The sequence below is a fragment of the Candidozyma pseudohaemuli genome (genome assembly GCF_003013735.1).
Source record: "Candidozyma pseudohaemuli strain B12108 chromosome Unknown scaffold00021, whole genome shotgun sequence".
NCBI lineage: Eukaryota > Fungi > Ascomycota > Pichiomycetes > Serinales > Metschnikowiaceae > Candidozyma > Candidozyma pseudohaemuli.
In genome coordinates, this window is record NW_020194455.1 from 45382 (window position 1) to 60984 (window position 15603).

Here is a 15603-nt window from a genome sequence, read left to right on the forward strand (position 1 = left end):
GCTGGAAAATGCAGATCGAGTGTTGACGTGGGCTGGTTTGACGGACCACTATGGGCCGGAGGAGGCCGGAATGCTGGCTGCAAAAAGCCGGGCGTTACCGAATTTCCATGAAAACGAATCCATTGATTTTCTCCAACGGCGAAGTGCAAATTTCGAAATCTGAAAATTAAGCTTTGGCGGCTGGTCAACCAACCAGCCAGCATGAGCGGCTCGCGGCTGTCAATCCCACAGATACGTGCACAGCCGGGTTGAAAAACACAGGATCATCAGGAACCAGCGTCCAGCATTGAACAAATCAAAACAAAATAATCCAGCAGACCAAACCTGTCCTCATGGGCTGGCTCTCAGGGCTCGTGGTCCCATGTCCACGGCGGTGTGCACACGGGGTTCGGAGTACGTGTTGCGCCACAGTCAAGAGAACTCATAGGGGAGGTTTTTGTGGAATTTGATAAAGATTTAAATTGTCAAGAATTGACTTAAAAAGAATTAAAAGTCGTTCACCAAGATCTCTCCCAACGTGGAGCGCTAATGGCCCCTGGGCGCGGTCCTATTTTTGTTCGCATTTTGCATCTTTTTTTTCCCATTCGCGCCTCGCCATATATATACCCACCGTGGCCAGTTCCAACGCTTTTCCCTTTTTTTCCCTGACGCCAAAGCGTATAACAAAAACAAACACACCATTACAATGAAAGGCCTTATTCTTGTCGGCGGTTACGGTACTCGTTTGAGACCCTTGACTTTGACTTTGCCAAAGCCCCTCGTGGAGTTTGGTAACAGACCCATGATCTTGCATCAGATCGAGGCCCTTGCTGCTGCTGGTGTCACCGACATCGTGTTGGCTGTCAACTACAGACCCGAGGTCATGGTCTCCACTTTGAAGAAGTACGAGGCTGAGTACGGTGTTTCCATCACCTTCTCTGTCGAGGAGGAGCCTTTGGGCACCGCTGGTCCTTTGAAGCTTGCCGAGAAGGTCTTGAAGAAGGACGACTCTCCTTTCTTCGTGTTGAACTCCGACGTTATCTGCGAATACCCATTCAAGGAGTTGGCCGAGTTCCACAAGAACCACGGTGCTGCCGGTACCATTGTGGCCACCAAGGTCGACGAGCCTTCCAAGTACGGTGTCATTGTGCACGACAGAAACACCCCTAACTTGATTGACCGTTTCGTTGAGAAACCAGTTGAGTTTGTCGGTAACAGAATCAACGCTGGTTTGTACATCTTGAACCCTGAGGTGATTGACTTGATTGAGATGAAGCCTACTTCCATCGAGAAGGAGACCTTCCCACAGTTGGTCGAGAAGAAGCAGTTGTACTCCTTCGACTTGGAGGGTTACTGGATGGACGTTGGTCAGCCAAAGGACTTCTTGTCCGGCACGTGTCTCTACTTGACCTCCTTGTCCAAGAGATCCCCCGAGAAGTTGTCTAACGAGAAGTGGGTGCACCAGGGCAATGTGCTCGTGGACCCAACTGCCAAGATCCACCCTACTGCCTTGATCGGCCCTAACGTGGTGATTGGTCCTAACGTTGTCATTGGTGAGGGTGCCAGAATCCAGAGATCGGTGCTCTTGGCCAACTCCGAGGTCAAGGACCACGCATGGGTCAAGTCCACCATTGTGGGCTGGAACTCCAGAATCGGTAAGTGGGCCAGAACCGAGGGTGTTACCGTGTTGGGTGACGATGTGGAGGTGAAGAACGAGATCTACGTGAACGGAGCCAAGGTGTTGCCTCACAAGTCCATCTCCAACAATGTGGAGCACGAGGCCATCATTATGTAAGGCCCGCCCTATGTAGTTACGCTCGCTTTCAATGACAATACATACCCCTAATTATACCGTGGCGGTGACGTAGCCGACGAAGCTCTTGCGAAGCGGCTCGCTGATGGGCTTCACCGAGCTGAAGTACAGCACAAAGAGCACCTGTGATATGCTGGGCTCGGTGATCTTGCCGAGCGTCTTGACGTCGCCGTTCTTGCCCTCGTAGTGCATTGTGATGGTGCTGTTTTCGCTCACCAAGTATAACGAGTGGTTCTTGGGCACCGATCCTTTGAACCCCTTGAATGCGTCTCTGAGCTGCTCCACGCCCACAGCCACTTCTTCTCTTTTCGTCTTGGCCATTGGACACGCCAAAATCGTCTTGACGAAGCCGTCACGCAAATGCCCAAAGTCCGTATTTCTCACCGGCGTGATTCGGATGGTGTAGTTGAGTTTCTCCGACATGGCCGCCAACATGTCCTGCGACGTTTGCTTATCCTCCAAAAGCTCCGCTGGCGATTTCCCTGTTTCCTTCAGCCAGAGCCCGACGGTCTTGCCGATCTGGCTTTCGTAGTTCTTGGGAACATAGAGCCCCACGGCATACACCTTGAAGCTGATGAAGGTGACGGAACGCACGCCTGTGGCGATCAACTTTTGCACGTTGTTGACGACGGAGCAGTTGGATTTGGAGAGCTGTGTGGGAAAAGGATCAATTCCCGAATCCACGTCCACCCCGTCGATTCCAGCTTTTGCTGTATCGTTGGCAATGAAGTTTAGGGAGAAGCCTGCGAGCGCTAGAGGCGCTGTTCTTGCAAGCGGTCTTGCGAGGCTGGCAAAACGGAACATGTTGTGGGGATTTTGGGGGAAAGAGAGGGTTAAGGTAGGAGGAGTGAGTATTAGGTGGAAAATGTGGGGCCATCGCGAAGTGGGATGAGTGGTGGATGGATGGATGGTGATTTGGTGAAGTTGCATGGAGGTTTGAAGTGATTTGGGATTGATTTGGGTTTTGGTTAGAGAAAGGTGATTTTGGGGTTTTGGGGGATTTCAAAGAGTCGAGGAGTGAATTGGGTGTGGGACAAGGTAGGGTGGGTTTGACAGGCTGCAGGGGACATATGTACATGGAGTGGGTAATGGAGGTGACGTTTTTCGAGGAGCTGAGTTATGGACTGTTGAAGATCGTAGCTTTCCATTGCATTAGTGATTTAGGCCATCGTATTTATTTATTTGACGTTTCTCGATGGCGTGTTGCATTGTGATGGAGATACCTCTCTACCCTATCGCAATCCACCAATTCGTAATACAGAGGAGTGGCTTCCATTGAAAAGATGAAGAGTAGGCTCTTTTTGTGACTTCATTGAATTCACAGACTTCTCTAGAAATGCTGGAGTTGGCGCCTTTTCATGATATCGCTGTTTGACAAGTACCCACCTCGAGGTTTGCAGCCACCAGCTTCCAAACACCCAACCCAATTGTCTTCTTTTTATTATTATTTTTTTTTTATTAATCTAATTTAATGAAAAACCCTTATTAGTTTTACATAGAGAAAATCCCATCTTATCAGCTTCCAGAGTAGCTCCGCTTGACCACACCTGTGGACTGAGTCTTTCCCCTGTGGCTGCTAAGCCCTAGCCCTGTCTTGATTTTTCAAAATTTCAAAAATTAAAATTTAATCAGGAAAAATTCATTACCCCAGAAACCCACCAACTCTCCGTGTGACCTTCCGTGGACCTCCCAAAAATTATCAACACTTTTCCCAATTACGCAACTCCAACCACCTCGAACTTCCCGAAAGACCAAATCCCTCCCAAAGTCACACCTACTATTTATTACCTCTATACTCCTCTGCCTCCACCTTCCGCTTCTACCACCCCAGGAATGACCACAACATCCCTCGAACTATAAGAATCCGCCGAAAAGGCCTCTGTAGTTTTCTCTCCATCCACCACAGCAATGACTCTTCCCCAGCACAGCAGAAGATTTCTCAGAGAAAAGAACAGCAAGACCTCCTTGCAGCGCATCCTCGGGCGCTACGCCCCAGCCAACGATGCAAAGATTAACCCACAAAGCTTTACCTCGATCAAGGTGAACAAGAACACCTCGACTAACCAAGACAGAATGAGCAACATGCGGATTGCCACGAAGAAGAACGCCAAGCGTCTTTTGCACTATTGCAGCGATTTGCTTCAGCAGGAACTTCAGCAAGAAGCACAGCCAGAGTTTGAAATCCTCACTGACCGCTTGGGATACCAGTACTTGGTTCCCATCGAGGTTTTGGGCAAATTCAAGCGCTTGCCTCCAGTTACTCAAGCCCCCTGTCCCCCAGCATTCCCCGACTTCCCACAGCACGTTCCCCAGACTCAGGTCATGGCAACTGCTTTTCAGCAGGAAGCTGTGGAAGTTATTCCAGCCCAATTGGCTCCAGCCCAATTGGATCCAGCTCAATTGGCTCCAGCCCAATTGGCTCCAAATAGGCAATTCGAGCCAGCTTCGCAGCCCCAACCCTGTTCGCTGGGATTGGCAATTGCAAGGTCGTTTCCTCAAAACTTCCAACCACCGCTTCTGGTTCCCACCGACGATATGGAGTCTGACGATGAGTTTGAGAGCCCAACGCCAGAGCTTCTTTCGCCCGTGGAGCAGCTTTCAGAAGTTCAGAATCGCCAGATCATGACTGCTCTCCAGCACTTTGTTCCTGAACATGAATGGTCGGCTCCACAGCCGGTGAGATGCATCATCACGGAGAACGAGGAAGATACGGCGTCTTTCTTTGACGGGGCCTTCGAAATCTTGAACTACCTCCAACTGCCTGATTTTGAAAATGCCTCTGAAGAGGAGGTGACCACGGAATCCTCACCGGAGGTTGCACCTTCCCAAAATGGAGCTACCGTTTTCAGCAGCTTCTGCACTGGACCTTCCGAAGCTCCAGCGTCGTCCGAGTACCCCGAGTGGGATTTCGGCACAGAGCACGAGGAAAACGCTGCCTCCATTATGAGCCGTTCTCACAAGCTGCCCAAGAGCGAAGTGCTCCGCAGGTTCAAGAACAAGCTCATGGCACGAGGCTGGAACGCTTCAGAAATGGAGTTTCTGAGCCTTTATCTCCAGCGGGCTCCACCAAAGTCGATTCTTCGAAACGGCCCCAAGCAGGCGGTGGTCGAGTGTGAATCGGGCTTGTGTACGCCTAGGCAGCTGCCTTCTGCTGGTCACGCCGTTATCGACGAGGTAATGATCAACAGACTCGGCACCATGGAGCTTGGCGATTCCCCAGCCAAGAAGGTCCGGTTTGCGAAGGAGATGGAAAGCCACAAGTACATTCCTTCGAGACACTCGACCGAGGTGGCCTGACTGCTCCCCCGTGCTCCCCAAAAATTGTATAAAAATAAGAAAAAAATAAAGAAAGCCGTAGTTTCAATTTTCTTTTTGCTGGAGCTGCTTGATTTGCGGGCTGATGGCCTCGTGGGACTGGATGCTGAGTCCACTGGCTACCTGAGCATTGTAGAAGCTCTCCCACATGGCCCACTCCTGTTCGATATTTTTTACCTCGGAACCGAGCCAGTCGTTTTTGGAAATGTAGGACGAAAGAACTCCAAGAAAGGTGTCTCCAGCGCCGGTCACATTGACCACTTTGAGGTTCTCGTTTTCTGGTGGAATGGGGAAGTACTCTATAACCACGCCGACCCTCTGATCCTCCACCACCTGTCCTTGGGATGTGTAAATAAAAGCTGGAGCGTGTGGGGAAGTAGTAGGAATCGATTTGTAGCTATCCACATCGGTGCTCAATTTGACCAAAACCACGCCCTTCTTGCCTAGCTTCACGGCAATATTGGGGATGTAGGGCACAAGCTGGAGACACTGCTGGACCACGCCTTTTTCCATAAGAAGCTTGAGAACATCGTGCTTGTTGGCCTGGACTGCTAGTTTTTCTCTGAACTGGGAGTTGATGCCGAGGGAGTCGAGTGCTGGAAACCATTCATCGTAATCGTCAAACAACTCCCGACGGCTGAAGTTCGAATGGATGTTTTCGAGTTCAGCAACGGTCGGCGTGATCATGGATATAGTGTTTTTTGGGAAAATGCCCAAATTCCGTGTGTTCACCTGTGCAATTCGGCCCAGTTTGGGTCCTGAGGTTGGTTCAACTATAAGCTTAGGCTGGTATCCCAAGTCCTTTTTGACAACTTCAAGCAACAGACTCAAAACTTCCGATGAGAGGTTGCAGTCAACCACTATGGTCTCCGGCTGGGCCCTTAAGACCTGCTCTTTCAAAAACGACAGAACCGCTGTTTCTTCAAAAATAGACATATCGGCACAAGCCAAAAGAAGCTCTCCCTGCGGATCAAGCATGGCAGTGTACTGTGCTGTCAAGGATGAAGGCTCCACCTTGATGCCGCTTACATCGCCGTGTGTTTTCTCCAATTCGTTGAGAAGCAGTTTTCCAGCAAAGTCGTCTCCTACTACGGAAACAAACCTATAGGTTGAGTTCGATGCGTATTTGTGTGCCAAAGAAACGTTGAAACCCACTCCGCCAATTGAAGAACGCAGCTTTCCGGGGTTAGAATCACCCATGGACGCTTTTTTGTCTAGAACACTGATGGTGTCCTGAGCAACCAGGCCGATGATGAGGGTCTCCACTTTATCTGGAAAGCTCCTCGAAGTCGTTGAGGGAGTCTTCTCCACTCTTTCCTCATTAACTGGCTTGATGCTGGTCGAGGGGACAAAGCTCGTCTGTTATTAGTACAAACCGCAGAAAATGCTAAATGTTACTTACTGAACCGTTCTCGAGATCGAGAAGCTCTTTGGCCAAATGGCTGGCTGCGATGGCATTGTTTATGACAAAGTCCTTGTTGCACTGGACGGATTTGCCTTCCAGGGCCTCGGCGACGCTCTTCAACAAAAACGGCGTCAAGTGTTTTCCCAGAATTCTTTGTTCAGCTGCTTTGGCTGTAGCCTCCTCAATCACCTTATCGATAAAGTCGCTGGAAAGCGCTACGTCTGCTGGAGGAGGCACACAGAACAAGCTCGAAGAAGTAAGGCCCATGACGTTGTTGGCCTGGTGCACAATGGACGCTGCCTCTTTCCATGAAGAAACCTCATATGGTGATAATACACCCAGGTCTCTGCAAAAGAAGCCTGGAATCTCGACCCTGCTGCGTTTATCGTCATTGAGTGTCGCCACAAACACGCCCTGCGTCTCTAAGTACTCCATGGTCCGTGCAATGTCGAGAATCAGCTTGGGGCCTGAACACACCACACTGACTGGGGTTCTGGCCAATTCCGTCAAATCAGCGCTAACGTCCATGGTGATGTGTCCGTCCTTGTGAACGCCACCTAGTCCTCCCGTGGCAAAAACCTTGATTCCCGCCAAATGTGACAAGATCATCGTTCCAGCGATTGTAGTACCGCCATTGAGGCCCTTGGCCATAGTGACGCCAATGTCTCTTCTGGAGACCTTGTTGACGGCCTTCAGCGTGGCCATCTGCTCCAAGTGGGTGTCTGAAAGCCCCACATGCGGTTTTCCTTCGATAAAAGCACACGTGGCTGGAACAGCACCTGAATGGCGGACTGCTTCCTCGACCTTTCTGGCCATCTCGAGATTGGCAGGGTAAGGAAAGCCATGGGTGATAATTGTGGATTCCAAGGCGACGACCGGTTTGGATTTTTCAGCTAGTGCCAGGCGGATCTCCTCGCTGATGGTCACGGCGGACTTCAGGAGGGTTCTGGTGAATCTGAGGATTCTCATGAGTGGTTGGTTTGAGATCTGGGGTAGGATCGCGGAATCCGATGAAAATTTAGGTCAGAGGGGGTGTTTGTGGAAGTGAGGATGGGGCGGGGAGGTTTTGGGGATTTTTGGGGAATTGGGTTGGATTTGGCGGATTTGGGTTTTGGAAGGGGGCTTTTGGCGTATTTATAGGTTTTCAGGCGGTGAACTGGATGTATGGTTCTGGTGGCTGCAAACGGTGGACCATCATACGATGAGACCGTCGAGGTTGGAGAAAGTTTTGCCGATTTCGGTGAATTTCCAGATAATCGAGAATTCTGATGTACCTTATCTTTATAAATCACAAAAATGAACATTCGCCTCTTGGTTCTTCAACTGTCTTCTCTACGGACTCGATGCCTCCTGCAGATTCACACATCAACGCTTACTACTACAACCAGAGATGAGCTCCCTGGACGAATTGGGGAAAGGCTCCCAGCCTAATTCCTTTGATGAACTACATAAAGCCTTCCTTGGAGGCGGCTCAAATGAAGAATTGAGAAACTACATCGCCCAAAATGGCCTTTCTCCAGAACAGTGTACCACCGTGTTGAAGGGCCTCAGACACGGTCTACAATGGACCAACCAGGGCTACGATTTCCTTAAAGGCTCTGCAGATTCTCAGAAACTTCCGTTTCTCCAGTTAGCTGTTTTGGTCTTTGACCAATTGACCGAAGAGGACAGGCTCGATATCCTCGTGCTTGTTTCCCAGTACTTGAACCCATGGGTTCCATGGAGCAACGTTGAATTAGCTGCCGAAGCTGCAAAACTACAACCAGAATACGAAAAACAAGTGCTTCCGTTTTTGGACAAAATCAGACCCTCCCTCCTATCGATACCTAACGTCAAGGTCTCCCTGAGTGGATACAGAAGAACAGGTCTAGGTGCCAGTGGACTTCGTCCGTCACTTGGCTTTTCAGGTATCGGAAGCAGCATTTTTGAAGACGATAAGCGGAAAGAGTGGAAAACGCTGCAAAACGTCACCGCCTTATCCACAGTGTATGGATTTCTTGCTGTGTCTGATGACAGTATAGATTTCCAGGCAAACTGGCCAATAGCCATTACCTTCATTCTCAATGTTCTTGATGACTCAGACCCCGTGTTTCGTGCACAGGGCTGCCATTTGGTCGAGCAGGTCTTGAATACTGGCCATGAGAAGGTGTTGATCAGGTCAGGGCATGTGGACCTCTTCCTAGAATCCACAGAATCGTGTCTTCACTATTTGCCGAGCCTCACGCCAGCAGATGTGTCGTTGCATCTTTTGAGTGCAGCGTACCCGCTACTTTACCGGTTGATGGAGCTTCGTGAGAGGCCGATTTCGTCTTACACTGCTGTTCTCGAGAAGAACATCCTCAGTTCGATTTCACACGTTCAAGGAAGGGAGAGCGAAAAGGGCGCCAACCGTGTTTTGACGTTTTTGCTCAATCAGGCTGAAAGTCTAATACGGCAGCGTCTTGAGGGAGCTGTTCTAAGCGGCTTCCTGAGACTCAACTACATGCTTTGTCAGTTAATCACGAATCCGTTTTTGATTGATGCCGATGGCGGAGCTGAGGTCGTGGACCTGGCTCTTTTTGTGCAAAGTGCCAGTGTGGAGGCTTTCAAGGACGTTGAAGACCAACAGGGAAAGGAGCTTTTTGGGTCCCATAAGTATGATCTTCTTGGGTCTTGGATTGTGCTTCTTCGGCGAGTGGAGAAGTTCAAGGTGGGAACAAAATCTACGAAAGACGTTATTGTGGAGAATATCAGGGGACTTTCACACATTGTGGGGCCTGAGCTCCAGCAGGACTACGAGGCAGCGTTGGAACTGAGTCCGGGGACTCTACCAACATGGGATGATCTTTTGAAGTAGGAATCGGTGGTTTATAGAATTATGACGTGGTGCGGGGAATAATGGAACGAAATTTATGACATATGGCTCAATTGGGCCTGTAGAGTTGGTATTCGATTTTAAACGGCGTTGTTGAAGAAGAGTGTTTTGTAGAATGGCTGCGAAATATGTTAATAGAGCAGAATGCAAGGTGGCTCCTGGTTCAGAAAAGTGAAAATTTACAATTACAATTTAAACTGGCACAGTGAAAACACAAATCAAACGATTTTGCCTTTTTGAATACCTCTCCCCAATTAACCCACTTCTCCACCTCATTGCATCATTATCAACATCGACATCAACATCGCGCTCTTACTACAACAACATGGAAACACCCTCCCAAAACAGAGGAGACAGGATCAAAAAGCTCCTCCAGGAGCACGTGAAAAAAGACGTCGCCATCTCCAACCCCATCCAGGAAGCCTACGAGAAAAAACTCAACAAGGACATCGACAGAACGCAGAAGTTCCTACGTCAGGCAGAACAGGCTCTAGAAAAGCTAGACGAACCAACCAATGAACACGAGCTGTGGACGGAGGAGACGCGTCAAAAGGCACACACGCTAGCCCTCTACGAAGTGTACCTGAAACTTCCCTACACGGTGATGAAAAACGACCTGTTAGGCACGGCTACAGCAGCTCATCTCACTGGAGAAGCTGTGGTTCAGCAGACAGCCGCCACCGAGGAATTCGGCGATATCAATGCCGAGCTTGAACGTGAATTGGAGGGTTTGAGAGCCACGTTGGCGGATTACAAGAGCATGCTGGCGCTTTTAGAGAAACGTATAGCTGGACACCCCAGCAGAGTCAAGGCCATGGAGCAAAAGCTACACAATGCCCAGCACGTGGACGACGAGCTTTCCGAGAAAACAGAGCAAGTTCGGGAGGCCACGGCGAGGATCAAGAAGGTGGAAGATAAGCTTCAGCAGCATATGGCCAGGGTAGTGACCAAGCTCCATGCCATGTTGGACTGGGAAAACACCGGCATGGTCGATGAAGACACGTTCAAGAGAAGGATCAAGCAGTCCATGCAGCTTCTCCAGCAGCTTGTGCTGCGGTTGGTGCAAGATTCAGAGAAATGGGTCCCCATCACTGCTGGTAGTCCCGAGGAGCAGCTTGTTCAGCTTATGCATCGGAACAACTTGATTGAGATAGACAATTCTGGCGAGCTTGCCATACGGTTACGCAACTACGGAGCGGAGTTCTAGTGGAAGTGGATTGAGTGGACAGGCAACGGCATTGGAAGTGATGCCTGTGAAAAGACCCGGAGATACGGTCTGTGGCGAAGCTTCACAATGGCCCGTTGGCTTTTGGTTCTTGTGATTCGGCGTCTATTGTACTCACCATGCAAAGCCATCGGAACGTCAAGAAAATTGACACAACGGCAGCTCATAACTCCCAGATCAAGGTGGGGTTTGGATGAAGGCCAAGCACGTTGAATAGGATCTGCATTGCACCACATGGTGTTACACTAGCCACGGAACAGACACAAAGATCACTATTTTCATCTGATTTTTCCTACAATTTCCCGTCAGAGGAGGGGCCCAACAGTTTTGCCACTGGCCTACAATCAGCGGCGCCAGTGATGACATAATCTCAGTCCTCGGGATCTACGATGGAACGGAATCCGAACTGTCCACTGAAAAAATCAACGCCTCAATTGCAAAAATCAGAGCCAAAGAAAAAAAAAGCTCAACCCCGCCCGCCAGCCTCGGCCTGCTGCCTTAGTTCTCGATCGGCCTCGGAGACGGACTTTGGTTACATCTGGCAACGGCGTCGTTTACGAGCGAAAAAAAGGATCTTCCACAAACAGCACACTGTACTTGACCATCTCTGGGCCATGCGGAAGGTGCGTGTAATCGTGGAAGAAAAATAAAAAAAAAAAAAGCACCGCTTCTCATGCGCCGCTCAGGGGACCAGGAAACAAGCTTGAAAAGTCCGAAAGCGGCTCCGCGGCGCTACCCACCAATGGAACTTTCGTCGTATTCCAGGAACCCCCAAACTCAATCGTCGTCCCAAAACGCACAGGGGGCAAAATACCCGCAGAATCCTCATCTCCCTGACAGTAAAACGTCTCTGTTCCTCGGCCCCCGCAAAAACCCCACCAGTGCGTATTCATATCACGTTCACGCTCTTTCACGCTGCACTGCACTTTTCGCACCAGCCTCAGCTCTTACTAAGGCACTTGTTTCCCCCAAAACACCTTCGTTACTTTGCCATGTCCGACCAACCTCGTCCCCGTAAGCGGAACAGACTGACCAAGGTCTGCCGCCGGTGTCGGGCGAAGAAGTCAAAGTGCGATCTCCAGCAGCCCTGCTCCCAATGTATCAAGAGAGGTTGCCCGGATGAGTGTGAGTATGGGCCTCCGGTGAAGAAGGAAGCGCCCATGCTGAGAACGTCGTCGGTGGTGCTGGGCGCGTCCAACGGGTCCGATCTGCTTGAAAAACTGCTGCCCAATGACTTGAATGCCAATATCCAGAGACACCTCAGTGCCCGAAGCAGAGCCCATACCCAGGGCCTGATCTCCACATCCCACAATTCGCCTCCTACGCCATTGCCCACCGTCGTGCTAGAGGAAAACGAGTACTTGATCGGCGTCAATCCCATCGTCGGCACGGGCGATGTGCTCAACTTCCACATGGACTTCCTGGTGCTACTGCAAGGCATGAACTACACGCTCAAGCGGTTCACGGGGCTCAAGCGCACCGCCAGACCGCTCATGTTCATTGTCTTGTCCCAGCAGGAACCAGGCGCTCGTTTGTTCTGGGACTACGAGGAGTCCAGCTCCATGAAGCTCATCACGGTGTCGACTTTCGCCAAACCCGTGCAACAGTCCACCGTCGACAACGTCAAGCAGGTCTTTGCCGATCGCTACATCCCCAGCTACCAGGAAATAGCCGCCGCAGGCGGCTCTTTGACCAAACGGACCCGAAACCTTATCTCCCAGTACGGCTTTCCGTTGGCTATCACATTCACAAAAGACTTCCACGAGTCCGACCCGATCCCCGTGTCTCTCCGCAAAGTGCTCCCGCCAAAGCTCCTGGTGGTTGCCTTGATGAGACGCTTTTTCCGCAAGCTCTACGCCCATTACCCCATCATCGACGAAAGCTGGACTTACGCCCAGATCGACCGCATCATCCAGTACTCGCCCGACGGCCAGGTGGTTGAAAACGTTAACATCCAGAATAGAGAGGACCTCGCCGTGCTAGCGTACGTGCTTATTATTTTACGTCTCTCATACATGAGTCAGTTCTCCAACGTCAAGGATCACAATGAGGCCAAGCTTCGCATGATGGGCACATTTGCCGACGAGGAGCACTTCTCCATGCAATTCCCAATCACCATGGATGCCATTGAGTTGGCTGCCAGCTTCTTGCAAAAAGCTCGACTGCCGCTTAAAACCTCCTTTGTCGTGCTCCAGGCCTCCATCTTCATGTGTGTATACCGCTCGGTCGCCTTGGAGAGTGAGGCTGGCTGCAACACAATGGCCACCATTGAAAATTGTGGTAGTTTGACGCAGATGGCTATTTCATTGGCCCTCGACAGAGACCCCGATTCCTTGTGGGACCCAATGGACGACAAAACGAAGCTCCTACGCCGTAAAGTCTGGTACTTTTTGGTCACTTTGGACTTCAACACCTCCTATCAATTCTTCTGTCCGCTCACCATCCGGCCCAACCTGTACGATACTAAATTACCGGAGTATACGAACGGCATTTCCAACATTGCGGACGAGCAGTTTGAGAAACAGACCATCGCATCGTTAGCAAAAATCTACCAAACACAGCTAGCCGGCCTCGCTCTTCTTGAAATATGCGTCGATCTTCAAAACTTACATAAGAGTTCGGACTTGGTACAATGTCTTAATGATTTTGAGTATAAGCTTGGACAGGCATTCGGTGTGGTACCTGACTACTTCAACGATAAAACAGCGAATGTCCACCCGTCGATCAAGATTCTCAACCTACGAATCCTCGTCACGTTGAGACTCTTCATCGCCACTATTTATTACTTCTTGCACATGTTCTACAAGTACAAGGGTGACCACAGTTATGACTTTTTCTTCTTTAGGAAGATGGTGCTCATTGTATTCAGCGAGATGAACTACTTCTGTTCAGAATTGTTCTTTATTTGCGACAGGTTCTTTGACGACACGTTCACCATGATTATGTCCCCATTGATCCTATTTTACACTCACATCATTGCTGTTGCATGTTTGGGTTTTGCAATTCGACTCAACTGCAGCTTAATTGTGTTGGAGAGCTCAGGAGAGACCAACAGTTCCATGGTCAGTTCTCTCAAGAGTCTCGAAACCAAAAACGAATTCTTTGTTTTGAGAAAGCTCAAGCTTAACAAGTTACTTGGCGAGCGGTACTTCTACGCTTGGAAGACGACAAAATCTAATAGCTTCGGCTACAACATGGTGTACCAAAACAAGCTTTATAATGCCGATATCGATTTGCTCAAAAAGGCCAATGTCACCTGGACTGAACGTCAGCAATACGAGCTTGAAAATATTATACCTACCGATGTCCCACCAGAACTTGCGAATGCTGGCGACATCGGTCACTTGTGTTACTATAGTAATCGGTCGATTGACGATGCTGATCTCCGAGGCATAGACCTTGCGAAAACCGTCCAGACAGATAATTTGTGGATCAACTTCAACTACCTTATAGATGTGGATCCATACTCGACCAATTTCCCCAAGCGAGTGGCGATTGATTCGTTCCCTTTCAAAAATGCTCACCGAGATGCTACTAGACCTGTCACTCCACGGTCTGAGACAACGCTGTCTTTTAACGAAAATGTTGCTCCAAGCCCGAAGGATGCCAAGCCTACTTTGGTGACCCCCACTCCGGTAGAGCAACAGCCTCAACCACCACTCTTTGGTGTGACGCCTAACGAATTGTTAGATTTCAACCTTTTCAGCACGGACTGGACAATCGAGGACTTCTGTCCGTTGCAACACTACGAATGATATGACTAAAGACGCAAATGAATATGGGTATATTGTACTATAACAGTTTTAACGATTAAGCGTAGAAATGAATGCTCATGGGGAGACAACGGCCTCCAAATGCTGGTGATGTCCCTTGTAGATGTAGAATTGCACGAAGATGATGCCATCCTCGAGAATGGTGCCCAAGGAACCCAACAACCAACTCAAGTTCAACACAATGTACTGAGAGTCCGAGCGGTAGAACAAAATCTGGCCCGCGTAGGTGAGGTTACCCAAACTGGAGAACAAAAAGAAAAGCAAGCTCAAGCCCTCCACGGAGCGTCTTCTGTGGTTTTGGAGGATTTGGGGGATTCTGGCTCCCAAGTACAAGAGGGCAGACAAGTAGCCCACGATTTGTGGACCAGCGTCAATCTTGCTTGGGCTCTTGCCGTCGTCGGCTGCAGTGTCTGAAAACAAGAATCCCAAAACGCCGGCAGCAACAACGAAAATAATGGGCAACACGTAGCGGGTCACGATGCTGTGGTACTCTGGTTCCAATGCGATATCGGTCAAAGTAGAAGATCTTCTTCTCAACAAGGGGGCGTTTTCATGGGAGCCGTGACTGCCTCTGCTGCCTCTGCTGCTGGCTCTTTTTGGCTTCTTGTGGTGTTTGGGGTACACCTTTGTGTAGTAGAAGTAGGAAGCGATCATTAAGAAGTCTGCAATACAGAACCACACGGCCAAGAAGATGACCTCAGGGAGCAAGCCGGCCCACAAGGCACCCACCAAGTTGAGCACGTCGCCCAAAAACCAGATGGTGATAAAGCCAATGGCAATGCCCTCAGCAGACTTCATTCTCCACTGCTCAATGAGCTGTGGCATGAGTAAAACGATCCAACACGCAAGGCTGACGTTAGCAAAAGCTGGTTATAAAAAGAGCAGAAACATACGATGTGGAGCCCATGATGCCAGAGACGTTGGTGCGCCACGTGGCGACCGTCTCGGCTAGTGGGGCCAACTGGGAGTAGTGAAGCATGGTGGTGATGATGGATTTGTTTTCCGCGATAGAGTAGAAGCCGGAACCGCTTTCCCAAATGGGCACTAGCGATCTGGCGAGGAGCGAAAAAAAGAGAAAAATAGAGTTTGGAAGGGGGATCGGACTATTTATATTGGGATTTTGGGGATGTCGAAGGGGTGGCTTAAGGGGGGGTGGGTAGGGACTGGCGATGGGGATCAGGATGGTTTAGGCCCTACCGCACGTGTAGTTCCGGGAGGTGTCGGCGCAATCATTCTAAT

At 49.9% G+C, this 15603-nt stretch overlaps 8 protein-coding genes across 8 annotated transcripts; 5 read left to right on the forward strand and 3 right to left on the reverse strand.

Moving 5' to 3' along the window:
* Window positions 1–685: 685 nt before the first annotated feature.
* SRB1 (mannose-1-phosphate guanylyltransferase) lies at window positions 686–1774 on the forward strand (the record flags this gene model as incomplete). Its single annotated transcript, XM_024860366.1, has 1 exon — window positions 686–1774. The coding sequence occupies one exon, from the start codon at window positions 686–688 to the stop codon at window positions 1772–1774; it is 1089 nt and encodes a 362-aa protein (XP_024711428.1).
* Window positions 1775–1825: 51 nt separating this feature from the next.
* Window positions 1826–2596, reverse strand: C7M61_005055 (uncharacterized protein; the record flags this gene model as incomplete). The annotated part of the gene is made up of 1 exon (XM_024860367.1): window positions 1826–2596. The coding sequence occupies one exon, from the start codon at window positions 2594–2596 to the stop codon at window positions 1826–1828; it is 771 nt and encodes a 256-aa protein (XP_024711429.1).
* A 1104-nt stretch (window positions 2597–3700) lies between these two features.
* Window positions 3701–5089, forward strand: C7M61_005056 (uncharacterized protein; the record flags this gene model as incomplete). The annotated part of the gene is made up of 1 exon (XM_024860368.1): window positions 3701–5089. One exon carries the CDS (start codon window positions 3701–3703, stop codon window positions 5087–5089), a length of 1389 nt encoding a protein of 462 aa, XP_024711430.1.
* A 63-nt stretch (window positions 5090–5152) lies between these two features.
* Window positions 5153–7481, reverse strand: C7M61_005057 (pseudouridine-5'-phosphate glycosidase family protein; the record flags this gene model as incomplete). Its single annotated transcript, XM_024860369.1, has 2 exons — window positions 5153–6466; window positions 6510–7481. 2 exons carry the CDS (start codon window positions 7479–7481, stop codon window positions 5153–5155), a joined length of 2286 nt encoding a protein of 761 aa, XP_024711431.1.
* Window positions 7482–7902: 421 nt separating this feature from the next.
* Window positions 7903–9348, forward strand: C7M61_005058 (Tti2 family protein; the record flags this gene model as incomplete). Its single annotated transcript, XM_024860370.1, has 1 exon — window positions 7903–9348. The coding sequence occupies one exon, from the start codon at window positions 7903–7905 to the stop codon at window positions 9346–9348; it is 1446 nt and encodes a 481-aa protein (XP_024711432.1).
* Window positions 9349–9691: 343 nt separating this feature from the next.
* On the forward strand, window positions 9692–10573 carry C7M61_005059 (uncharacterized protein; the record flags this gene model as incomplete). Its single annotated transcript, XM_024860371.1, has 1 exon — window positions 9692–10573. One exon carries the CDS (start codon window positions 9692–9694, stop codon window positions 10571–10573), a length of 882 nt encoding a protein of 293 aa, XP_024711433.1.
* A 1010-nt stretch (window positions 10574–11583) lies between these two features.
* Window positions 11584–14346, forward strand: MRR2 (Mrr2p; the record flags this gene model as incomplete). The annotated part of the gene is made up of 1 exon (XM_024860372.1): window positions 11584–14346. The coding sequence occupies one exon, from the start codon at window positions 11584–11586 to the stop codon at window positions 14344–14346; it is 2763 nt and encodes a 920-aa protein (XP_024711434.1).
* A 75-nt stretch (window positions 14347–14421) lies between these two features.
* C7M61_005061 (uncharacterized protein) lies at window positions 14422–15189 on the reverse strand (the record flags this gene model as incomplete). Its single annotated transcript, XM_024860373.1, has 1 exon — window positions 14422–15189. The coding sequence occupies one exon, from the start codon at window positions 15187–15189 to the stop codon at window positions 14422–14424; it is 768 nt and encodes a 255-aa protein (XP_024711435.1).
* Window positions 15190–15603: the final 414 nt, after the last annotated feature.